Source organism: Crocodylus siamensis, chromosome 7 (genome assembly GCF_052110815.1).
Source record: "Crocodylus siamensis isolate JL-2025a chromosome 7, ASM5211081v1, whole genome shotgun sequence".
Taxonomy (NCBI): domain Eukaryota; kingdom Metazoa; phylum Chordata; order Crocodylia; family Crocodylidae; genus Crocodylus; species Crocodylus siamensis.
This window is the reverse complement of record NC_143401.1, coordinates 67,521,856-67,548,208: the sequence shown is the minus strand read 5'-3', so window position 1 is coordinate 67,548,208 and position 26,353 is coordinate 67,521,856. Positions and strand designations below refer to the sequence as shown.

The 26,353-nt window shown below is 40.7% G+C and overlaps 1 protein-coding gene across 2 annotated transcripts in view; it reads left to right on the top strand.

Annotated features, from left to right (window-relative positions):
- CEP55 (centrosomal protein 55) overlaps nt 1-22,522 on the top strand; it is a 28,235-nt gene extending 5,713 nt beyond the window's left edge. Inside the window, exons 3-9 of one of the 2 annotated variants that reach the window (XM_090058084.1) lie at nt 841-1,125; nt 7,724-7,789; nt 11,729-11,870; nt 14,190-14,500; nt 16,896-16,967; nt 18,895-19,002; nt 20,852-22,522. In XM_090058084.1, coding sequence (XP_089914210.1) covers nt 841-1,125; nt 7,724-7,789; nt 11,729-11,870; nt 14,190-14,500; nt 16,896-16,967; nt 18,895-19,002; nt 20,852-21,061 — 1,194 coding nt within the window. In that variant the 3' untranslated portion in view covers nt 21,062-22,522. The remainder of the gene's footprint in view (nt 1-840; nt 1,126-7,723; nt 7,790-11,728; nt 11,871-14,189; nt 14,501-16,895; nt 16,968-18,894; nt 19,003-20,851) is intronic. The other variant, XM_090058083.1, reaches the window with a different exon arrangement.
- The last annotated feature ends 3,831 nt before the right edge of the window (nt 22,523-26,353 follow it).

Here is a 26,353-nt window from a genome sequence, read left to right as displayed (position 1 = left end):
ACGTGCATGTTTAGAATTGTTAAAATATGGAAACATTCCTAAATCGCAGGAAATCTTTTTCCTGTTATTGGTATCTTGCATTTTGAGTAGCAGAAATCTAGGTACCTGCAAGGTCAATGGACTCTTTTTTTTTTTTTTTTTGCTCATGTCATTTTTGTGGTTCCATCTCTGTAGACTCAACCACAATATGTATTTTTGCATACTTTGTAGCTAGACTCTAGCTCAAGAGTACTCAACCCCCAACCTACAGACTAGCATGTGGGGCCATGTCGTTCAAAAAATTTAGTAGCTGGGGATTAGAGGCAGCAATGCTGCTCCCCTGCTGCTAAATATCCAGACCCAGAAGGTGCTCTGTGGGTCAGATTGCATGCTGATCTTGCATGCTGAGATGGCCTGGAACCTGATCTGGGCACCCAGGGAGGAGCTGGAGGTAGTGCAGGGCCCAGTCCTGCAGCATGAGGCCCTGATCTGTCAGTGCTGGCCTGAATGGAGGTGGCGTAGGGCCCGATCCAAGTTGTGGACTGGTCCCGTGCCACTCATCTGTTCTGAGGCACCAAAAGGTTGAATACCACTTGTTTAGCTTATCTTCCATTAATTGTAGCATTTCTTTTTTTTTTAACTCAAATTATTTAATGCGTCTTACCCAGTTCCTGTATCTGTTTTAGCATTTGCTAGTTGGACCAAACCATATTTCAACTACCTGAAAGTTGTGGTAAAATTTAGGATATCAAGTATTAGAAATAAATATGTTTGGACTTTTCCAAACTTTTGTGGATTTCTTTTTGTATAGAAATGTATTACCTTAATAGTGTAGTAATATTTTTGCTTTGCTTCATGTAGAAAATATTTTCTCTTGAAACTGATAAAGAAAAATACATCTGTGCTTTGCGGGAGAAGGAAAATGAAATCCAAAACCTAAAAGAAAAGTTTAAGTCCAGGAGTAAAAGCAGCGATGTTGCTTCACTGCTTAGTCAACTTGAGGAGAAAACCAAGGAAGCAGAGACAAGAGAACAGTTACTTAATTCTCTATCTGAAGAGATGGACCGTTTGAAACAGAATTTGACTACAGTTAATGCAAAATGCTCTGAGCTTGAAAACAGAGCTAGTACATTCCAGCTGTCCCAGGTATGTAAAGAAATTCTCTGCTCGTTAAGATTAATCTGGAATACTGGCTTTGGAAATACATAGTGTAATGTAGCATGGTGAACTGATAGTACTTTCGTGGTACTGAAGAACTTTATCATGTCCTACGATATTGTTTATGTATTTACTTGATTCCAAGATGACATTTTATTTCCCATTGATTATGGGGGAAACGGTCTCTTTTTGGAATTTAATATCATTGAAAAAACAGTACCTGCAGTCAAAAGAGGTGGCAGGAATCCACTTGGCGTGAGGCATGGGGCAATGAGGGTCCAGTGTGGGACCCAGTGTGGTGACACAGGACCCAGCAGCATGGCAAGTAGTGGCAGGGGGGCAGGCAGAAGGAGAGGGTTGGGTACAAGTGCTAGGGGAGCAAATGGTAAGGGGGGTAGATACCAGAGAGATAAAGGACAAGGGTCAGGCAACTTGCCCCCCTGCTTCTTGCCTCCCCTCTCCCTGCCTCTGCTTTCCATGCCAGTTGCCCCCTTGCTGCCACTTTCCCTGCTGTAGCAGTGGGGGAAGACTAATTTAAGATGGCCTTCCAATAATTAGATTCTATACATGGGGTCTTAATATCAATTTGTTATAATTTTCCAACTGAAGTCTTATGCAATTAAAAGAATAAACGTCTTCCAGAGAGCTTCATCTGTCACTCTGCTCTTAGCGATTTTCATTTACTGCTTCCACAATTCTAGCCACCTGCATTTTGCATCACACAAACAGTACAGGAATGCTTGTGCGTAGCAGAAGAAAGAATATGGAACAGCTATCTTCAGTTTCTATGGTGGTAGCAAAAATGGTAATCCAGCCAGGTTGAGGAAGAACAACTATATTTTGCATTATCATATTCATTTTGAAAACTGGGTTGTGACTAACACCGTGTGTTGATACAGAAGTAATCACTGTGCCTGAATCAGTGTTTCTCCTTACCTTTAGAGCTTTAGATAGAAGGACGATGCCATGGGTTATTTCTCCTATTTAAAATCAGCAGTAATCATAGTGTGCCAAATATCTGGGAAATGGCCGACTTTTATAAATGCATATAGTCATCTCGGATTCTTTTGTATTCCTACCAGTCCTGCATTTTAAGAAAGGCATTGTTAACACATACAGTAAAGAGTCACCGTGTATATATAAAGGCAGTTTCAGCCAAGAAGTTCTCTTAGCTCTGTAATAGGAGTGGGGATGTGGAAGGCTTTTTTGGTGTGGTGTTTTTTGTTTGTTTTTTACTTTTGTCTAATAGACAGAACTAGTTTCCCTAAATTTGCAATACCTTTAGTTGAATGACTTCCAGAAGTCTGGCTTGCACTAGATTCTTAATCAAGAAAAACATAAATCTTGAATTCCATCCCTGGATTTCCAAAGAGAACAATTGTGTGTCACAAATAATGTACTGTGCATAAAGCTTGCCACTCTGAACATGCCCTAGATATCAGAGAGATTTCATTCAGTTACAAAAAAAAGTCTTAAAATGTAAGGTGGAGGAAAAGTATTACCCCCAAAAAGAAAATTCCATGTTACTTGAACAAATTGTTACCAAAAAATAATTAAACACTTTTCTCATAACTATTGTAATATATTTCCCAAATGTAGTGAAGGTATCAGAATTATTTCTGAATGGACTGAAGCCAGGTATCTCTGGCTAATTTAGTTGACAGTATCCTAAGAAGCCAGTTGTGTTTTTACAAGATCATGCTTGATACCATAATAAGCTGTTGTCACCCTTGCTACATCTTCAAGGTGATGTACATATATCCAGTCATTTTTGCTCAGGCTACTTTCAGAGAACAATGCTGCTTTTCTGACACTGGCCCTGGTCTTCATCCTAGTCTACTTAAAAAACACACCAAGAGACTAGAGAGATTGTGAGGCCTCATTTACTTGAGGACCAAGAAACTAACAATGACCAGCTCTTGGTACCTTTACCTTTTGAAGTAACGATTGCCAGCTATTTAGGGCCTAGTTAGGATTAACTCCTCCATGAAGTGTAGTTGGTTTAATTTTATTCTCAGAAGGATGTAATAATGCATACAAATCCTACTGTTCTTAGGGCTAAATTCTAGGGCTCTGTGAAACAGCACTGTTTCATTTCAACTTGTTTCGCCGGGGTAGTATTTCATTTCATCGTTTCATTTAGTTTTGAAGCACTGTTCCATTTTGTTTTGTCAAAACTGTTTCACTGATTTGACACGTTTCATCCATAGGCTGTGTGGCTGGCCAGTAGGGGGTGCTCCTGCATTAAGCCAGCCACCTCACGGTGCCTGACAACCTTCCAGGCTCCAAGCGCCTCCCTGGAGGTGCCTCATGTCTGATCGACCTCCTTCCTGGAGCACATCCACTAGCCTGGGTGTAACACTGCCACCACCCAGGGTCTGGCCTGATCCTGGCTTGTGCCTCCTGGGAAACACAGGCCTAGTAGCCCTTGAGGTTACTCGACCCACTTCAAGAACTTGGGGTGTTTTTCTCAGTCTGAAGCACAAATACTCATCTCCCTTAGTCAGCCAAACCAAGGGGACCCCAATGCATAATCTAGACCCACTGTAGCTACAAAGGAGAACTTTATTGGTTACAAGGAGTAGGTTTGGAATAGGGTACAGGGTAGAATAATATCAGAGAAATCCCATAGAGCAAACTGGCAGGGCTGGGTAGCCTTTGATCACACATCTGAGTTACTGCAAGCTATATAGCTAGTTAGATCTCAGGTAGCTTATTCACGAGTATCATCCAGAGGCAGGTGGAGATTTCCTCTGGAGGCAGGCAGTTTCTTGATCATAAGTTTCAAGAGAGAGAGCAAGTTAAGATGGTCCAGCTCTTCTCTCTCAGTTTTCATCATGACTACTGCTCTTCTTCCTGGGCAGTCCTTAACCTGTATAGCCCTTATGACTTCATTTACCTGGTCCAATGGAACCCAACACCTGTTGGCTGCCAGCCGACCCATTTGAAATGCATCACTAGTTGCTGGATAGATTGGCAGGGTCTCTAGCCTCCACCCAGTCAGGTTGGCATTGCTTAGAACAATAGGGAGCGTAAGCCCCTCACCCAGGTATGTGATGCCAGTCACGGAGGCAGAGGAAGCAGGTTTCCCCCCTCCTTCAGGAATGTATCCAGCTCAGGTTGCAACTCAGTGTCACCTGAGAGAGGGATGTCTGCCCTCAGCAGGGACCAAGTTAACCAAATTGTCACATAGCAGAATTTTTGGGGAGAGACAGAGGTGGCATTCTGCCACAGGCTATAATGGGGAATCATGAAAATGCCTATAATTTTCTCATTTCTTTCCTGATTTGGATGAAAATTGCAGGGATGGTAGTCCCTTCTTAGGGCATAGAGACTGCCAAGTTTCAAGGAGATAGGTGCAGGGGTTTCTGGGAAACTCTACCTCAAGGTGCTGACAAGCAAAACTTGTCACTTGCTGGCAGCAGCAGCCTCCTGTCATCTCACGCGCCAGTCTGGGGGCCCACACCCCAGGGAGGAGTCCGGCAGTGCTGAGAGAGCAGATTGAGCTCCATGAGGCTGGCGGAGCCACTCGGAGCACAGTCCTGGTTCTCCCTGCCTTCAGCTGCTAGGTTGCACTCCAAGTGGCAATGCCAGCCCCACAGAGCTCACTGAGGTGGCGGGAGAGCCAGCGGTGGAAACGCTCAGAGCACAGCCCTGGCCAGTGGCTCTCTCCCACCTCCCGCCACTGGGCTGGGCTCCTTGGGGCTGGCAGAGCCTGTCAGAGTGTAGCCCTGTGGTGGGAGGTGGTGGAGAGCCAGGGCTCTGCTCCAAGTGTCTCTGCCAGCTCCACGGAGCTCAGCTCAGTGATGGGAGGTGAAATGCAGCCCTAGCTCTCCGCCGCCTCCTGTCACCAGGCTGCTTTGAAACTCAAAATGTTTCGAGTGCTCTCATTTAGTTTCGTTTCAATTTCGCTGTTTCGAGCTCAAAATGCATCAAAACAGCTTTGAAACAAAACACTCGTAAAAATTTTGCACAGCCCTACTAAATTCTAACATATGTTTTCCACAGTGACAAAATGAGGGGTTAAAAAACGGGAATAGATAAGGTACTGTGGCTGCATACAGTGAAGAAGGGAAGAAATTGGTTTTCTTATCCCCAGGCAAGATTAGTGCACAGAGTAGTCAAAGCCACCCACTGCATCATGAAATCAAAGGAAGTATCAAGGAATAGCTTATTGCAAAGCCAGAATACGTTGTGGAAAGCTGGTTGGTTGAAAAGTTAAGGCAAAGAACTTTGGTGGGCCACAACATCCACTTAATTATTTTTAAAGCTATGTGCTATTTTACAGGCTAAAATGTATCCTGCTGCTAATCTTTAAAGTTTTCCCAAAAAAAGTCACAGCTAGGATATGCACTTAGTCTTTCATCTAAAGAATCTCCATTCACTTAAATACAGTATAACCTCATAACTCTGACATGCTCGGGACCGAGCACCTGCTGGAAATTTGAATATTCTGGATTTTTGAAACCAGAAGGGTGGCCAGTTGCAGAACGGGGGGTGGGTAGCACTGGCAATGCGGAGTAGTGGATGGTGGCAGCAGCCACCGTGTTCAAGCTTTTTCCCCCTTGCTGCTCCAGGACTAGCTGCTGCTTCCCCCTTTGCTGCTCCGGGACCAGCTGCCGCTATCCCTAATATGTCGGATTTTCGAGAATTCCAGATTTTTGATATCCAGATTTATGAGTTTATACTGTATTAAGGAACAGGGAGGAATAAGATGGGAATGGTAGCTCTTATATAATAAACTATTTTTTACTCAATAATTTAAGGCCCTTCAGATTTGGGGGTGGCTATTCTGAAATGAGCCAAATTAAATCACCACATAATCAATTATTGCCAAATTCATGACTTGTACTTTTGGAGTAGGCTGACTACCGAATTAATAAGCATGTTACCCTTTCAAATTATCTGACAATAAATTAAGCTCAGTAAGTTGATCAAAGGCTTTTGATTGGATGGTTCTAAAAGCTTGAAAATGTGTCTAGCAATGCATCTTGTGGCTGCTAGGTGGCGTAATAAAAGCAATTATTACCATGGTTGGAAAACTGAAAAAAAAATCATGTTAGTGACAACTTGTCCAAGTGCACAAGTTCTGTTGTTTTGATTAACCAGTTTCTTTTTTACTACAGAAGCAGAGAGGAACATGAGTTTTTTAATATTTAGTGTTTCATGTTTATAAAATAGCTTTCATAGTTTAATACTTGCATTCAGCATCTCTTGTGTACTAAGCTGCAGAATTTCCCTCCGGATTTACTGCTTACTGCAGAGATATACTGTTGGATCTAGGAGCTTTTTTTTAAAGGAAAAATTGGAATTAGGAATCCAACTTAGATTTTCTGGCTTTGAAAATATTTATATGATTTTGTATTAATAACAAAACAAAAAAACAAAAACCTTCTAATACTTATGCTTTTGAAGAACCTTCCAAATATGAAATTTGCATTTATGTGTGATAATAGTCTTAACCTTGAACACACATAATTTAACATCAGTATTATTTTCCAGCTGACTACTGCAGTAACACCTCCCTACTATGCCTCTTTCCTCCGTGATCCCAAAGAGTCCCCCGTGCCTTTCAAACCACTGAAAGTGTCAGCTGTTCTGTCCTGTTCTTAAAACCTTCACCTTCCCCCAACAACTTTTATGTAGTATTTTTATATTGTTAATGCACGTTGGTAACATACTGACGAGATCATACTACAGGAGCACAACAAAACTGAACTGGGCAAGTAACGTTGGACTGATTTAACTGACCTGCACATTTAAACAAAACCCACCACACTTTAATCTATGAAAACTACTTTACAATTTACAGTCTGAAACATGTAAGTAGCACATCTAGATTGGATGTTCCTCTAAAATGTTTTAACTCAGCCAGAAGTTAGGACTTAATGAAGGCTTCAGAGTGAGAGTCTATTGTCCATCTTTGGAGGAGCCTGGAATATGTGGGTGCCTTTACACGCGCTCCTTTGCATTCCAATTAGAACGTGTCAGAGTTGAGTCTGCTCCACATTCTAATCAGAACACGGCAACAATGCTGCAGCATCCCATGTATTGAGCCCCTGCACATTTTAAAATGGCTGTGGGGCACTTATTAACTAAATCTTTAGTTAACATCCTGTGGTCATTTTTAAACACGCAGAGGCTTAATACAGATGATGCTGCATTTTAGAGTGGCTGCCTGGAAACTGCTGTATTCCAAATGCTGTCTCCCCTGCCCCTCTTCCTCCTCTCCAGCAATCCAAGCATGTGTATAGGTAGCTTATAATTGTAAGGGATTAATGGTCTCTTGGCTATTAAGTCTGTGAAACCAGAAGTTCATCACAATATAGGTTCATTGTGCAACAAGTAATTTTTTTTATTCTTTGCACAGTGGATGTATATTGTGATGAACTCCTGGTTTCACAGACTTAATAGCCAAGAGACCATTAATGCATGAAATCAAAATTCTGATACTTGGTGCACACTTACAGTTATAGGAATATATCTTTTTGGAATTACATGAATTTATCTGTGACTTCTACAAGACAATTTGTCTTTCAGTAACAAGTACAGCTCAGGAAGTTAATTCACTCTTCTTTGTCTGCAGGAAGCTGTAACCAACTTCCCTGGATCACCAACTGATCTTAGTGAACTTGAAGAACAATTGAAAGATGTAAGTTTCCTTGTATATGCACTTAAGATACTTGCAATATAATTATAATATCTCAAAATGTATGAGTACAAATAATCTTCAGATAAAGAGTCACACTGAAAAGAACATACGTTAACTCCCTCTGAAATAGTGAATGTACATGTCACAGGATGGTTGCCACCCCAGTCTCTCTTCCTGCACTGGAGCTCACTTTGCCCAAAGTTCACCTCTGTTCTAGTGGCCATCATGCAATATAATTCCTAATAGATGTTAATTTGAGAAAGGAGGCTGCTCATGGCTCACGAGGATGTCCATGCAGTGCTCTGCTGTCTCTGTCACTGTTCATTTGCCTCCCAATCTGTACAACAAATCCTAGGCTACTGTCTTTCATGCTCTCAGCAGGACCTTAGTGTGCCCTGCACCTCTCTGGGCTTACTCCGGCTCAGTTGCCTACTGGACCACCTTAGGCTTTTTTATTCTATACTTCTCCATGCTCTGTTGCCAAACTGTGTACCAAACTGGCCTGGGCTTTTGTGGGGACTTCCTCTTCATCCCCTTTTCTAGTTCCCTCCAGTCCTCTGGGTTAACTACACAATGATCAGGCCACTCCAGCTCTCGAAACAAAAAAAACGTGCTCCCTTTCCCTGGTATCTGTTTTTATCAACCCAGGGCAGGCTGCTAATTACCAGAGGTCCTGGTTCTCTCTGAAAAAAATCACAAATTCTCTGATAAAAATTTCAAAATTCTCTTGTTAATAACCCTGAAGTCTGCATTTTTCCACAATTAAAATGAAACACGCCTCTCTGTCTCTGTCTAATATATATATATAACCTCAGTTGAACACAATGTTTTATTGCTATACAAGTTTCCCTTGCTGTATGGAAGTTCTGTATATGCAAATTCACTCTTATGTGATGATCCTTTTTATACCAAAAATTCATTATATGCGATGTTAATTTACTCTTATGTGATTGGTGTGATGGAAGCCTGCAGTCAGCTGCTTTGTGCAGTGCATTGTAGGAGTGACAAGCACCCAAATATAGTCTCCTTTGTGGATTTGTGCTCCTTGCTTGTTGTCTGCGACACCTGTAGTTACCATGCCCATTATGAAAGTGCCCTGTGGTTGTGTGTACTGTCTGCTGTTGGTGAGTACTAAAATTGTCTTGTAAAAGTGGTAGAAATGGGCCCGGGGGTCAGTACAGTTGAGGTCTTGGAACGTATCCTATTTGTTACATTGTAAAGTGGGTTCCCTTTATGCAAATTTGAGTTATGAACTGTTTTCCAGGAACACATCTACAGCATAAAGCAAGGGAAACCTGTATTTACAATTTTAAACCAATTTGGAAGCCTACCAGTATCTCAATCACTATAATAAAGTACTTACATATTTAATTTTGCTTTTTTATCATGGAAAATCAGAGTTCCCCTTCCCTGCCCCCTTTGCTCACCAGGACATGGGTCCATCTGCGGCTATCCCCCTTTCCCCTGCTGCTTTGTGGTGCTGAGCAGCCTTGATATGCCAGTGCCCCTCACTCTCAACCCGCGATCCATTGGCTCTGCCAGTGTTCTTCAGTTCCAACCCCCAGTCTTCCTGGTGCCCATTTCTTCCCAATCTGCAGCCTTTTCCCCCCACCCCAGCCCTGCAGAGGGTTGGACAGCTGCCAGGGCTAAATAACTATGGCCAGGGCCCACAGCACCCAAGCCCCATCTAATGCACACAGGAGACAGTGGCTGCTGTGGCCAGAGGAGAGCACAGAGAGAGGAGAAACTAGCCTGCCCTCAGCCCATGTGCAGATCTGGGGGCACCTCCCCATGCCTCCTCTGGGTGGTACGCACAGCGGCAGGAGCCACCTCCCCTCCCCACACCGCCAAAACGAGCTGCTCATGACTCTATTCCACACCCCACCCCAGCTGGGCAGCACCTGCCCCTGCTTCAGTGCCCACCCCACTCCCTTCCTCACTGCAGGGCCCTCTATCTGCACCCCTTCCCCCACAACAGACTTACCAGCCAGATGCTGCTCTCCAAGCTTCCAGGCCACATATTGGCAATCGGATCAGTATAGACTGATACAGCTCCTTAATAATCGGCCCAAAAAATCTCTATCAGTGCACCCCTAATATTGATCTGTACCCTCACCACTACAAAAAAACTATTCTGTTGCCACTCTCTAAACCAGTAAAATAGGTGTGGCATCATATTTGTTCAGTAATTCGCCAGTGTTTGCCGAACTGTAGTTGGACTAAAACATCTGTTGGCCTTTTCCAGGGTGTTCTTTCTGGATCATGTTGTGATACACACATCCTTATTACTAATTTTAGTCTTTATGTATTAAATGTTAAAAGGGGGAATTTAATAGTAATTTATGTAAATTACTATGTAATAAGCAATCGTGATTGATCTTAGCAAGGAAACTTCCATGTATTGTCTATAGTTAGGGTAATTTTGGTATCTTAATCCTTAAATATTTCATGTCTTATTTGGAGATGTTTATAAAGAAATTTAAATAAGTAGCTGTGCATTATTACCAATGAGTATCTGATCAGGTATAAGCTTAGGCCCTACACACAACTCTTCCCACACACTTCTAATCTTTATGCAGGTTAAATTGTTTGCCAGAAATCCTAGCCAACTGTATAGGACTGCTATAGATGAGGTGTGTGCTCTCAGCTTAGTTTTATGAGGTTTGGCAATTTAACCAGAGTGAACTGAAATTTCAACAGAACTGCACGCCCATATTTACACATTCCACCTGGCATTTAGAAAAGAGGCTGATGTGGAAACTAAATCTCCTTTACTTCTTCTACTTAAGGACTGCAAACTGACCCATGGTTAAGCTTTGAGTAGTATGGGGTTTACTTCCTCTTGAAGTTTACCTTGTGCTCAGCCATACATTCATTTATTACAAGATAGTTAAATCAAGTTTTAATTATACATTTGTTCCAAAAAACGTTTTTGTTAGAAATTTTTTTACAAAATATTTTCTATGGGAGATAATTATGTGAGGGCAGTGCCCTTTGGGGAAATGCATCTATTTAAGGAAACATCTATTTTCAGAACTCTTAATCATATGCACAGCATGCATTTTTGTAAATGCTTTCATTTAAAGAAATTAGTAAAAGGTTATTATTGTATTTGGATATGTAGTGTACTAGAGTGGATATAAGAGTTTCTTCAAGTCTTTGTTGAACACCTTTAGGAGAGTGAATGACATCTTGAAAATGTCACATTTCCTATTTTCAGTTAATTTGGTATGATCGAACTATATGAAAGGAGCAGGGGCAAGGTGTCTTGGTTCACATTATAGAAATATTATCTTTCCATAGCTAAATGTATGACTAGTCTTCTGTGGTTTGCCTGAACTTGAGATGTAGTAGACTAAAAGTCGAGCATGATTTTTTCCCATGTGACTTCCTCCTAGAGAAAAGTACTTCTGAAAGGCTGGAGGCTGATTTATATAAGGTGCATTTTACAGCTGTCAGTTTGTAAAATCCAACCTTCTTCCAAATGTATTTGAAGTGGAATACAGTGTTCAAAAATGATTTGACAAATGTTTGGCTTTGTTTTACTCCATTCTCAGAGAGCGTTTCAAATTCATTTGTACAGAAGTTTTTCAGCTAACCTCATCCCTTATGAGTTCCAAAGCATAACTCATACAGCTTATTATGCAACTTTTCCCATCTCTATGGGTACACACAATATAAAATAGGTATGTTAATACTACAGCAGAGGAAACTAAAACTAAGAGCTGAAATAACACCTCACTTATCACTCCATCTGACAAATATAATACAAGTTACCAAATTCAGAAAAAGTTAATTTCTGGTCTGTGTAAGATGTAGTAATGACTAAATTTTCCTGAAAACTGCATGGTATATTTGGCAATGTCATGGAATACGGAAAAGAAGAAGAGTCATTTTTAGACTCTGACAAATACTGTTTTATTTTGTTCCTCCATAAAGGCTCTGGAGAAAAATCACCAGTGGTTGATATATGACCAACAGCGTGAGGCATATGTCAGGGGACTCCTAGCACGGATCTTTGAGCTTGAGAAACAATCAGAAATGGTTAACCAGCAGCAAGCAAAAGATGCTGGTGCAGAAGGTACTGACTTCAACTTTACTTCAGAGTTTTATACTAGATGCTATTATGTACCAATGGTTCTCAATCTTTTTTGTACCAGGACCCATTTGTAAACATTGGTGGCCAGTCCTAACCCAGTGCCCCTCACTCCTGACTCGCTGCCCCCCAGTGTGTGGTACCAGAGGGTGGGGGTGTAAGGCCGGGGGAACCCAGGCAGCCTCTGCCAGTCTGCAAGGGAAAAGCCACTATTTTCCAGGTTCTTTATCTCTTACAGGAGAATCCATTTTTAAAGTTTGCTCATAACTCTTTCATATATTCTTGTGACCCACTTTTGGGTCACGACCCATAGATTGAGAAATGCTGTTCTATACTGTAAGTCTGCTGAGGGAGTTGAAACAAAAGAAAAATAATGCTAGAATGTAAGAATTTCCTATTCCTTTTGTTTCCTTAATATTGCAGGGAAAAAAGGATCCAGTAAGTAAAATACTTTTGCTCAGGAGTTCACCGCTGCCTAGCTCTGTTCTGCTTAATCCCTAGAATTTCTTGTTATTCGTATACTTTGTTTTGATCTTTTTAAAGGATTTATTCTTGGCAGCTAACTGCTAATGGCTGAGTTCAACCTATAAATTCAGCCACTGAACTTGGAGAAGAACTGAATTTTCCTTAATGTTTTGTTTAATTGGTAACCATCTTTGTTTGCATAAATAGTTCTCTTAACAGCAAGCCAACATTAGGTAACCTATCCTGCAAATTATTCTCTTCCGCTGGGTAGCAGATGCATTAAAGATTCTTTAGCTAGGTGTGGATTTATTCTTTCTTTTTTAGAATACATACTATAAAAGGTGACTAGTCAGGGGTGTGTGCACAAATCTTAGAACATGAACAACTGTGACTCGGTTACTGAGAGCTGTATGATCTGGATATGTCCGTGCTAACTTTTTACCATGGATCCAAACAATTAGAGGCCCTTTCAGTTAAAAACTTGACTTATGTCCACACCATATGAACAATGGTGCCTAGGTTCATCCTCTACCTGCAGTCTGCTTAGATGTATCAGCATAACCAGTTTCAGGAATACACCTCTGCACCAATCACCCAGCCTATTGTATGGATTTTGGGGTCCTTTGCGCCATTTTTGTAATCAGCGGGGGAAAGGCAATATTCTAGACCTCTTGGCTTAAACAACAGTGAGAGAGATTAAACTGTTTTTTCTATATAGTATTCTCTTCCTGCCTTTGCATGTAGCTCATGGTTCTGAAATGTGAAAAATCCTTTCCTCTCCCCAGTTAAGCTCACTAGGATGTTAACTATAGCAACACTTTAAAAGTTAACATTAGCTATTTCACTGCTGATGTCTTTCACAGATGGAAAAATGTATGGGGTTGGGAACAACCTCTGGATCTGACAAATGAGAGGAAATAAGATGTGTAGAGAGAAGAAAATAAATTGGGAAGAGAGAGAACAAGAACCAAAATGGCCTTAAATGTATAAAACTACTACTTTACAAACCAGAAGTGGATATGATAGAGCCCCAAAGCAGAACCCAAAACAGTATCCCTGTAAAAAATCTTACTGCTCTATACAGCCCAACCATACTGGTAAACAAATGTGGCAGCAGCATGAAAAATCCTCATTTTAAAGTAAGCAGGAAGTTTTCCCTAGTAAGTGCTGTTGCCTTCTGCAGAATCTAAACTTTCAATAAAGCTTCTGTCCTTTATGGAAAACAAGAACTGTCCAAAAACAAACCCAGGTGGAACCAGTGCGATAGGGCATCTTCCTTCTCCAGGCAGACGGCCTTAGTGCTGATACTGAGCTTCTATGTATTCCTGATAAGTGAAAATGGTGCGTGCAAGTTTTGATTCCTGAAGTTTTATATGTTTGATGACAGAGAGAAATAAGAGTTAAATCAGTTTGGCTCGTAGCTGGTGACAGGTAATGAGCGATAAAGTGGAAGGCACTGGATCACTTGCTGTGGAGGAATTCATAATTTAAGCTGGAGGAAAACAGAAACTCTTCTCTTGATAGTGCCAAAAATCTGGAGGGTAAAGGTATGATGGTACTGGTGACAAATTATCGTGTCATAGAAGGAGCAGCTATTAAAGATATAACAGCTGAGAGGTCAATACAGGTTGATAAACAAATTAATACATTGGGGTTTCTGACATGACCACAGTACAGTCGGCCTGTTTAGGCCTGTTCAAACTGAAATTGAGGGCTAATCTGAGCCTGGCAGTAGTCCATCACACGGACAGCCTGCCCTCAGGTGCAGCACAGAATCTAGCTTAGTCATCGTCAGAGAAAGTCAGTTTTCTGAACTATTCTGTTTCATGACTTGTGAAGGTTACTTGCAAGAAAAACAAAAATATTATGACCAACTCTTACTGACTGCTAAGAAGGATCTTGAGACTGAAAGACAAACTGTAACCCAGCTGAAATCTGAATGTAATGAATTCAAACACAAATATGAAGAAACAAAGCGAGAAGTATTGAGTTTGAACTTACAGCTGTCACAGCGGAACTTCGAAATGCAGACTCTAGAAGAGGAAAATAAAACAAAAGAAGATAAAATACACAGGCTAAAGCAAGAGAATGAAGTTATCAGAGAACACCTCAATAAAGAAAAAAGGATAAGTGAAGATCTCTTGTCTCAGGTAAGTGGATCCAGTACATGGCCATAAATTCATTATTAAACGGTAAGAGTTTAAGAGGTGCTTGCTCTAGGTACAAAAGAGGGTCTGAAACTATTTTGTTGTGTTTAAGTGTTACATCTTTACACAGACATTTAAAGCACTCTCTCTTATTGAATGGATGACAAAGTCAGTCACCTTGCAAATCAAAACCTATAAACTAATTGAGGGCTTTGTGACATTTCCTCCTGCAGTTTCTTTCTTATGCTAGCTTTAAAAATAGCCTGGATAGAATATCTAGGTACCTCTCTGAGGCAAATACCAGTGCACCTATTTTTCTTATCTGGAGAGGAGTAATTGATGACTTTCAATCTGGTTTCACCACTGAACACTCACTAGGTTCTCCAATTTTTATTCTACTCTAATATATTGGCATACCATGAATGGTTAGAGTTTTTTATACTGTGGCCATCACCAAGGTTATGGGTGCCATTTAGAGGCAGAACTTCATTACTTTTTTTCCCCCTAGCAATTCTTCAATTGAAGCATTGCCTGTGAAAGGTGAGTGATTTAATATCAGTTAACGTAGCTTTTATAGTCTTTTTTAACAAATACCCTAGCCAGCTGTGAACATCTTAGAACACTGATTCTCATCCAGGGTGCCATGGCACCCTGTGATGCCTTGAGATCATTTCAAGGGTGCCATAGGGTGCCTCACAATGTTATCACTAAGTGTGCATACACGCTTCACAAGATAATCCAGAAATTTCAAATAGGAATACATGAATGTGGAAGCTGCTCCAATATGCTGGAATTAAAGTGCATCAGAGCAGACTTGATTAATCGAGTCTGCTGGAGCATGGCAGTGACTGTGTTCCAGCAGCCTTCTAAGTCTCGTGTATCAGTGTCCCTACTCTTAAAAAAGGCAGCAGGGGTGTTTGAACTAAAGCCTGTAAAAAATGTGGACTTTGATCAATAATTGTGGACATGAACAATAGAATAATAACTGATGCAAATGACTCTTAGCTCTGGGGGTTGATTCTCTAGCACCAGAGGAAGTCTGTAGAGCTTAGTTAATTGCCTAAATTTATTGCTAAGTACAGACATTCAAGAGGTTAAACTGCATTCAAAATGGCTGCCCAATTTAAACTTAGCTTGTCCCAGAGCTGACCTTACCCCTACAGACCCGTCTCAGTGACCAGCAATCAGTCTAAACGTGTAACAGAACACAAGTGCCCTGCACACGAACTGATCAGAAAAAAATGCAGAAACTGGTTTAAGATAAACCTGGATCTATGTAGTATCAGGATCATGTGATTTAGATCAAACTGGTGCCTGGAACTTCTTCTGTCCACTTCCTCTGCGCAACCCCAGGACTTGGAAAACCGAGCCACTGGCCCCAGCCCTGGGGCTGCTCCTTTCACTTCCCCTGCACTGGGTTATTTTATGCCTCCCATGTCCCCCTTATTCCCCACCCAGCCAGCACTGTCAGCCCCCATCCCAAAAGCAGCTCCAGGTACAGCTGCTTTAAACAGCATTTGCCACTGTTGGAACTGAGCAAGTAAGTCCCAGTGGGAGGGATCACAGTGTAGGTTCACGGGGGTGGGTCCACCCCACCTGCTCCCCCTATCCCCTGCAGGTCTCACCTGCCCCCTACCCAACCTGTGGGTTGCATTTCCCCTCAGTTCCCTGGCAGACCCTCAATCCCCTCCAGCCTGCTGGACCCCCAAACCCCACAGCTAGCTGCCTCCATCCTGACTTACCTGATATTGGGCAGCCATTTTGAACTGATTAATACCCCCGAATGTCTGTACTTAGCCTACAGGAGTTATTGGAACTGAGCTTTTTGTACATACATTTTCCATACACGTACATATCACTGCTGGTGACAATCAACTCCCTATTGTTCAAGTATGTAAGTCGCTGAAATAAATGGAAAGGAAAGGAGATACTCTCCCTGCAGCTGCAGAAGAGGCTACTGCTGTGGACCTGATTTAGGACTTCAGCTGGCTTCAACTGTAGATGCTTAGCCAGTGACTTCCCTGTTTCAGTGGCTGGACTTTTTAGGTACAGGTTTACAGATTTATTACATTGTAATAGGTTTTATATTCCATTTGGGCTTTAATATTGTTTAAGGTTGTCTAATTTAAATTTAATTTTGTAAGTGAATAAAAAAATTAAATGTCTAATTTTAAAAAAATCAGTCTTTAGTCACTGTGTTCATCAGCTTCGGGAAATTTGTGTCTTCCCACTAACATTTCATTTCCATGAGGAAGAGTAGACTATGATATGAGAGAGGAAGTGGCTGGTGTTATTGAGACATCTTGTCTCAGCCTTGTTTTTATTTTTTTTAAAGTAATTCTGGAGGATTTAATTATGTGAGGAACTTGGTTAAAGCTCCTTTTTCTGTTAATTATAGGTACAACTTCTTCACAAATCTCTCTTCAAACAACAAGAGGAACACACAAGGATAGCTTCATTAGAACAACAGGTAGCAAATTACACCTTTTAAATTCTGCTCATTTTTTAAAAAAAAAATTATATCAACCGTGCTTTAAGAAAAAGAGAGAGACTCTTCTTTCTAATTGTATTATACACAAAAGACTTTTTTAAAATGTGGCTTCTTCGAAGTACAGGTGAAGAACTTGTATTGTTAATGAAAGCAGATACTTGACATTGAGAGTTTTTTAGTAAAATACATGCCAGAACAAAGATTCAAATATGAATATAATACTTATTACCTGAGGGAAAGAGAAGAGGTGTGCTACAAAAATTCTATAATTTAAGTTACCCATTTAACCTTTGTTAAAAACTGTTGTGGTAGGTTTTCCACGTGGCAAAGTAATCTTTGCCTTTCCTATTATTGCCATAGTCTACAGCACTTTTATTGGTGGTAATTTTAATTTAACTGCAGGCTTAGGCATAATGTGAAAGCTTCAGGTAAATCACTTTTGCTTTTAAGACTGTGAAGTATCTAGTTTCAGAATGATTCTGATCTATGCTACTTTATAAAATAACTTTCTTTTTTTTGCTATTGCTTTAAAGAAAAAAGAACAAATCTTTATACTCTTTACTTATAGCATTTATTTTGTCAGCAGATTTTCAGAAGGAAACCCGTAATTATGGACGGAACAACATTTAAGAGGATACTGCTAGGGCAACACAGTTAGCTGCTTAAATATAAACATGAACTGCACTGTCTTAAAATCTAATATGTTATTTTTTCCCCATCAGCTAACCTCAATTTGAATCCTGCAATGCACTCGAAAATCTGTTGTTTTCATAAAACACTGATCTCAATGTTCTATCCCTTGCATTTTTCTAAATTGTTCTTGCCATCTAATTTTTCTTCCAGTTGTTTTTATATTAATATGTACAATATTAAAAGACTCATAATTTTGCAAACTCAGATTTAACTGATCATAATATTAAATTGGCAATGTGGATACCTTTCATATCTTCACATGTGTTTCATTTTTAGTTTGCTTAAAACAAAATGATGGAAGTTGCTTCTGCTTTCTAGCAAAAGCTTCTACCATAAACTGTTCTGTCACTTGCTAATAGTCAAACAGGATTTCAAATTATTTTTCTACACAGCCATTGATCTATAGCACATTTATTAAAAAGAAGAAGAATACCATTGTGTGAGAAGCAAGGATTTTTGTGGCTGGTATATTGTATTGGACCAACTGGGATAGACTTAAGTAAGTTTTCAGGTATCATAATACCCTTCCTCAGGTCTCTGCAGTACTGTGATACCAAAAAGCTTGCCTAAGTCTATCCCAACCATGTAATTGGTCCAATACAAGATACCATCCACAAAAATTCTTGCCTCTTTCATATTTCCTCAACCATTACAGCCACAATATCACTTCAATACTACCAATGCCATTTATATCACTGAACTTCAAAGCAACCAGACAAGTTCCAACTTATAGATGGAAATGATTTTAAAAAATCCTTCCTCTCCAGTTCCCCTTGTCCCACTGAAGTTGGTAAGAATTCTATTGAGATGAATGAAGGAGGATTTCCTACCAGGCTTTTTGGTGACTAGTTTAAACGAGGGCAATTATATACATGTCCGCTACAAGAAACTGTAATTTTTTTTTTGAAAACCCTTATCCTTCTGTCCTTTTAAACTTGTATATGTGCTAGGGGAGAGTTTTCTCATTAGGCATGCACCGATCTAACATTAAGAAGATTTAGATAACTGCTTTATATGAAGTCAGTAACTTGATATTGCTTGACTATGAGAGAGACTTTTTTCCCCACCCCTGTTGTCAGACTAATCATTAAACATATCATTTTAACTTAAGATTTGCAACCACAAAAGAAATTTGAAACTATCTCCTGAGTAAATTCTTACTCAGTAGTTCTACCTCTGCAACTATTCATTTTTATCCTATTGACTTTTCCAGATCCAAATGTGTATTACTGACTTTGAGAATGAAAAGTTTGATCGCCAAAACTTGCAACATCAGTTGAATAAAGTTTTTAAGGAGCTGCTCAAGGCCAAGGAGACTTCAGTATGTATTTGGTTATTTATGCATGAATTTGATCAAGCAGTGTGCCTTCACCAGTATATGCATGGATCTCCCATTTAGTGTTGAAAGGCCAGATCCAATAAAGTGCCTAAAAGTTAACACTGACCCCCAGAGTGGATACAAAATCAAGTGTCAAGAAGCCCAGGATCCCTGTACAATATATATGGTGAATGTTGGGTACCTCAAAATGTGATCTGAAACAGCACATTCAGTTCCCCATAAGAAGCACTGAGGATAGGGATGGTCTACGATCTCTTAAGTGTCTGACTTGGGGCTGCAGCAGTTCATCCTAGCAGACTGGACATCTGCTCAAGAAGAGGAAGGCCTTAGTGAGCATTCCTCCTGAGCCTGAGAGGATTTAAGCCCACATGTTAATTTTCAAGCAGAGTGCCCTGCCTGCAGAAGTCTCTACCCATCTTGCTAAAACTGTTTTGTGCAGAGGCAGGAAACTTTCAAAATTAATTGATCCAGGATGAGTACAAGAGGAAACCTAGTTACAGCAGTCATTGGAGGTATTGGTGGGGAGGGGAGTGTTGTGTTTGATCCCTGCTCCCAAGACTTTTTCTGTACCTTTTCCAATGATTGCTTTATGTTAAATGCAACAGTCCTGGAAGCAGGACTGAACCCAGGACTTTCCTCACACCTGCCCCTAGTTTAGTCCCATAACCACTAGGGTAACCTTTGCTTACTGGTAGAATAGGTGACATGAGACACTGAAGAAGCAATATTTTTACTGTGTATAATATTTTATCCTAAATGTTATTTCCTCCATGCTTCTGCAGCTCAAGTTCAAGTTCTTATTATCTCAGTTGGATCAGCTTGTCTTACTGGCTGCTTGCAGATGTGGGGAGGAGAACAAAAGAGTGGCTTACTTTAAACTTGGCGTGCTCCAGCACATACCCAGAAGAGGCAGCGCGTTAGTTACACTGGGCTTTCCCAACATCTACAGATCAGGCACTTTTATGGGGCTTTTTTGATATTTTTATCTAATAGCTGATTGAATCTGCTTTAACTAAGTACCAAAAAGCCCTGCTGAAGCCCCCAATCTAAACAGACACTGTGGCGCTGGGTCAAAATAACATGCTGCTGCTTCTGGTAAAGCACGTTTTTGGGTTATTTTGGGGGAGGCGTTGTGCAGATGGGGGCAGGCTTCTACATATGTCAGCACCCACTGTCTCCACAGGGCAGTTAGCTATATGCTGTTTGACACAGGGAAAGAACTACTTATGTCTTTGATACCAAAATGCCTCTGAACTTTAACAGGACCAGAGATCATTTCTGAGTCTAATATAGGGACAATGGGTAGGTTTATGGGATGGTGTTTCTACCAGAAAAGCTTCAACCCTGTTCTGAAGCAGGGATGGTGCTCCAAGACACAAGATTCTGCTAACCAGCCAGATGCTTGTCCACTGCAGAATATTGGCCAGCCATATTCCTGCAGCTTTGTAGTGTAAGTGTAGGTTGCCTTCCTTCTGCTGCTGAGAATATCTATGTGTTAAAAGAACAAGGTACTAATGGTTCAGCTGTTCTTTGATTGTGCTAAATGTATTTTCCACTTTTCAGTTTGGAGAAACCACAGCTTAAGAGATACCAGCTTCAGTGAAGTTCCAAAAATGATTCTGAAGTTGCATTTAAGATTTGAAGTGTACCCAATACCCTTCCCAAGTCTTAGGGTTTTCTAGTTACTGTGTTTTAAATGTTCTAGCCCCTAATGCTCTGTGTTTGACTTTAGCTAGGAAATACAAATGTGCTGTCAGATAAATGGCATATTTTAAGACTGCTTGATGTTTGCACGCATGCAAAAGATACATCAGAAAACTTTCTTTTCCAGAAAATCCATGTGTTTGGAAATGTGGAGCCAGCAGAAGATGGTTTGCAAACAGCATTTCAGGACAAGTTAACAATATATGACAAAAATACCTCACTAAAACGTTTGAATCTGCTTGACGAAAGCTTCCTTGAGTGTCCCAAATGTAAAGTACAGTATCCAACAAGCCAACATAGAGAGTTACTAGCTCATATTGATTTCTGTGAAGAATAAAATACAAATGGAATTACCATATTATAATGTGTTTTAAATGCAGCCAAGATTCTATCCTGCAAAGAAAAATAATGGCTTTTTAAACTACTTTCCCTTTAAGATTGTGGAAGATAGTATATCTGTTTCACATTCTAATTTAACAAGAATGGAAAATTATAGTAATTTATTTGATTTTGCATAAACATTTTACTTGGCATATTTGTAAAAAGGATCTGGCACCATAAATGCAGTAAAATGAAATTGTTTTAGAAATAGGAAAATCTTCAAATTTTAAACTACTGACTTGTTTTTTGCACTATTAAAAGAATATATTGGTGCCAGTTGACATAAGAACTGACTCTGGCAAACTATTCCTCTGTTTGCCTTTTCCAACTACCTTGCGTCACAAAAAATGTAACAAAATGAAGAAGTGATATATCTAAAAATTAGCTTGTATGTAGGGCTACTGTAAGTGAGATTATAATTATTACCTTTTTGACTGCTATAATTCAGTATCATTTGTGGTCCCCCTGCAAACCAGATAGATGCATTCACTAGCTTGATACCTTTAAACATCTCTGTGTGGGGGTAAGACATTTTTGCTACTTGTGTGTATTGTTTCCTATGTGTGCCTTTGCCATCATTCACTGCTTCCAGCAGTCAGGCACAACTTAAAGCCAATATGGAAATAGTAATCAGTGAGAGTGTCTAAATGTGCACTTTGATGTGCAATAGCCTATTCTACTGTGTATTAAAGCAGCATGTAAAAAAGTGCTGATATGCTAATATACTGTAGAACAGGCATTAAGCGTCACCCAAAAAGCATGCACTTGTGCTACTGTGCATTAGCACAGCCTAATGCACATTAATTTAGTATTTCATACTGGAGGTACTAAATTTAATGTGCATTAGTAAAAGCACATTCATGCACATGTAGACACACCCAGTCTCTAAAGTCTTCTCAAACAAACATTCAGTGGGAAACCCAAATTCTTCTAACAAATATTAGTCTACTAAAAAATGATCCAAAATTTTAGAGAAGATCCAGGCACCTTTATGGAAGTTGTGAAGTCATTTATCTTAAAGCACACTCCTATTTGCACTTCTGTATCCTACTGTTTAAGTCAGGAAATGTAAGTCAAGAACCTGTTTTACATGTGGGTTTTTTTTAAAGAGAATCTCTGTTTAAAGATGGGATTTTTTGTATGCTAAAATAAATGCAGTTCTTTTTGTCAATCTGAACCCTCCCTACTTACTTTGTCTCCATACCATGAAAGAAAAGTTTTTTGTTTTAAAGTTTGTTAATTGGTAAGTTACCCAGGACAAATTTTATACGTTGTTGAACTGTTGCAATCCCAAGGTATTTGCACAGTGGGTGTTAAAGACTGGGTTCATTAGTAGTGCTTTCTGCATATGCAGTGGATTCCTCTAAAGTAGAAGTTTCCGTAGCATTGCTTAGACCTAGGGATGCTCCAGTCATGGAGCTGTGTTATCTGGCCCACGGGTTCCCTACAGGTCTGCTCCTCTGCTGCTGAATTTCCAGACGCATGGGATGCCCATGAGGTGGATAGTGTGGCCTTGCATGCTAAATCAGATGTGCAGGGCAGCTCAGGGCCTACTACTGGAGTGCCAGGGTCTGATCCTGGCACATGGGGCCACACAAGGCCTGATCCTGGAGCACTGGGCCTGAGCCAGTCCATAGACCAGCCCCACACCACTCATTTGGTCAGTGGGGCCAAAAGGTTGAGTTCTACTGACTTAGACACAATTTTCATTTTGAACAATCAGATTTAAAAAATAAATTAGCTTGGTTCTTTCTTACAAGCTTATAATTAGCTGAGAACAGAAGAATTCGTGTACTGGATCAGGTCATGACATCCCATCTAATTGGTATCCTGTCTGATTTTGGCCAGTAGTAGCTGCTTCAGAGCAATGTCCAAAAACCTCATACACAGCAAACAGGGATGGTACCCTCTACTCATGTAATTTTTTTTTCCTAATCCGTAATAGTTAGGGATTGATTTACATTCTGAAGATGGAAGAGGTGGGGGTGAGTTTGTTGCCCTGAGGGCTTGGGCCAATGCACAGGATCTCAATATTGCGCTGTTAGACAGGAGGGTGCAGTGTACAATTACACATGCACACACAAAAATCAATTAAGCATACACTCACTAGGTGCATGCACCCCTGTTAGGCATACACACTCGCACTACCCGCTCAGGCACATACCCTATACACACCAAAAGTTAGACACAGATCACTAATTAGTATACCATGCACACAATGCCATACACACACACGCGCGTACATATACATACATGTACATACATGCACACACACACACACACACATATATATATACACACACACATACATACACATGCACACTAGCAACTCAGATACACACACATTCAAAATAATTAGTCTAGGTTCACGCACACTACACACACCAAATTTAGACAGAATCAGTTAGCAGTTACCAACACCTGCATATTCAATACACATATGCAGGTTACTAATTCATATACCACACACACAATATCTATATATGTATATATATGTGTATTCACTAATTTACACACATACCACTCACCTACACATACATGCAAGTGAGTTCCTAAGTTGGATATTGTGGTATGTATGTATGTACGTATGTATGTATGTGCTTGGGATACCTGGGGAAAGGCTAAGGCAAGAAAGTAGAAGTGTAGGGAGTTTAAGTTACCAGGACCAGGATTAGAACTGGTAGACTACAGGGGCCTGGGCTGAAGAACTGAGGCTTGGGAGTAACTTTAGGTTAACTGATCTTAACTGATTAAAAGACAATGCTCAAAGCCTGCAGAACAGGTACAGAGTCTGGGACTGGAGCCAGAGCTATGGTGGAGCTGAAAAGGTAGATGGGGAGGGGCAAAAATGGGACTAAGGGAAAGTGTGGATGTTAAAGAGGGGCTCTGGGTGTGGGGAGCCAGAAGATGGCTCCAGGGCAATTAGAGAAGTTGCAAAGAGCGGCAGTAGGTACTGAAAGCTGGAGAGAACTGCAGGACACCTAATAGGAGCTGGGAAGCTGTGGGGGTGGGGGGGAAAAACCTGAAAAATAGAGAGATGGGCAGCAGAAAATCACAGGAAAAGCAGCAGGGACAGCAGGAAAGCAAGGCGAGTCTGAGAGGTAGCAGAAAAGGGGAGATGGAATTGGGAGGAGATCAGGAAACTAGCAGAGAGGGTGGGAACTGGAGCCAAGAGAGAGAGAGAATGAGGCTGGAATTTAAGATGGGGAAGGGACTGGGATTCAGTAAAACATGACCCAACTCAGGGTTGGAAATGACTGGTTTTATTGAACAGGGGAGATGGTGACACAATGTCAAATTGGTTCCCTTGCACCCAACCCCCCCCACACACGCACACAATGGCAGCAGGGGTTAGAGAGGCTTGGTGCAGGGGCTGAAGTCCAGTGAAGTCCAGGAGGAGAAAGAGAGAGAGAGAGACTCCAAATTGTAGGAGGAGGTATGCAGGTAATATCTACCTATCCAGGCTGGAAAGGGATCCTGGTCCAGCAGGTGTTGTCCAGAGGGGGTCGCCGGCAGGGCCTCTGGGTGGATAGGTGGTGTGGCATGGTGCTGGTCCAGATGGAGAGGGCGTCCCTCTAGGTCTGTCTTCACTGCCCCTTTTTAGAGGGGGAGACCTTGTGTGACCCTAGTGACAGGAGGCATACCCAGGCAAGGGTCAGCCCCTGGCATACTAAGCATGTGTGCTCCATGCAGGGATGTGCAGTTTTGGGTGTCTGTAATGGTAAGAGTTGCTGGTTCTGCAGGGTCTTTTGTTTTTCAAGTGCTGGTCTTGTCTCTGTTCCTGGGTGAGGTCCATGGCTCCTGGGTGAATCAATGTGAGGTGATGGCCCAGTTGTTACAGGCCGTTCAGTAGAGGCCTGCTATCACTGTATTTCAATCATTGCCAATCACACACATTCATCAGGGAACCAATTTACATGGGAGGGAATACATGACTCATACAGTTGCAACACACAGGGATGCCGGGGCAGAAGACACAAGATGGAGACTTGACATATAAAATCGAAACTTGACATGACTTTGGTTCACTTACAAGCACAGGCCTAAACCATACAATATCCATATGAAACAATAAAAGTCAATACAAAAATGATAATAATACAATATACAACAGTAAAAATCAATACAAATCTAATAATACAATATAAAACTGGATATCCAAAACCAAAAACTTGCTACCAAAATAAAAACGTTTAAAGCTTATCCTAAGTTTGAGCTCACCTATACTTATCTATAGGGAATAGAGAGGGAGAGAAAAAGTCAGAAATGGTTGGGGAAGGGGAGGGAATGCAATAAAAAAGGAAAAACTGGGGGTTTTGCTACAAGTTGATTTTTTCAAAACTCTGGCTGGTACTGAACTTAGTCCGTGATAGCCTGACCAGGTTCTTGGCCCAGTGGCAATCTCCAGCTGTTTGATTGGAAAAGCACTTCCATTTATCAATTCTGCATTACTCTTTCATAACGAATATGTGACCTGAAGTAGAATGTTTTTTATTTGAAAGCTTGTCTAATTTTATTCCAACTATACTGTTGGTCCAATAAAAGGTATCACTCTAAGAAATCCTTGCCTCTCACATAATTCTTGGATCATCACAATTACAACATCACTCTCTACTTTATCTTTCCTATTCACTTGATTGCCTCTCAGTCTTCTCTGTTTAGACTAAGCACAATGCTATCTGTTGTTTTTACTATCTAACTGCTCATCGCTCCCTTCTAGATAATCAACAGATGTAGTAAACACAAGATCTACTGAAAAATCAGTCTTACCTACTCCCCACATTTTAGCTTTTCATTTCAGGACCATCTTGTTTTCTTAACATTCTCTTATGGAAGACCTAGTCCAAAGCTTTCTTTTAAAGCATAAATTGTCAACTAGATTTTATTCATTACCAACATTATCAACACATACACTAGTCTGCTAGAGTTCTGAGACCCTGCTTCTTTCTGTAGATACTATGCTGGCTTAAACCAGCTCTTTCGTTCATTTATTAACTACAGATAGAACCAGTTTGCTAGGTATTTAAGTTTTAAGGAAACAAAAAGCCAATAAGCCTTTTTAAAATAAAGACAACACTTACTACCATCCAGCTATCTTGTCAGTAGTTGTTATATGTGACTGCTTATTTTTGTAGGAGGTCATCAATTCCAAAGTTCTGGAGCATGTCTACTTTTTACCCCATTTGTGGCTGCATGTTACAAGAATTTGCTCATCCTAATACTCAAGAAAAACATCCAGACAAAGTGC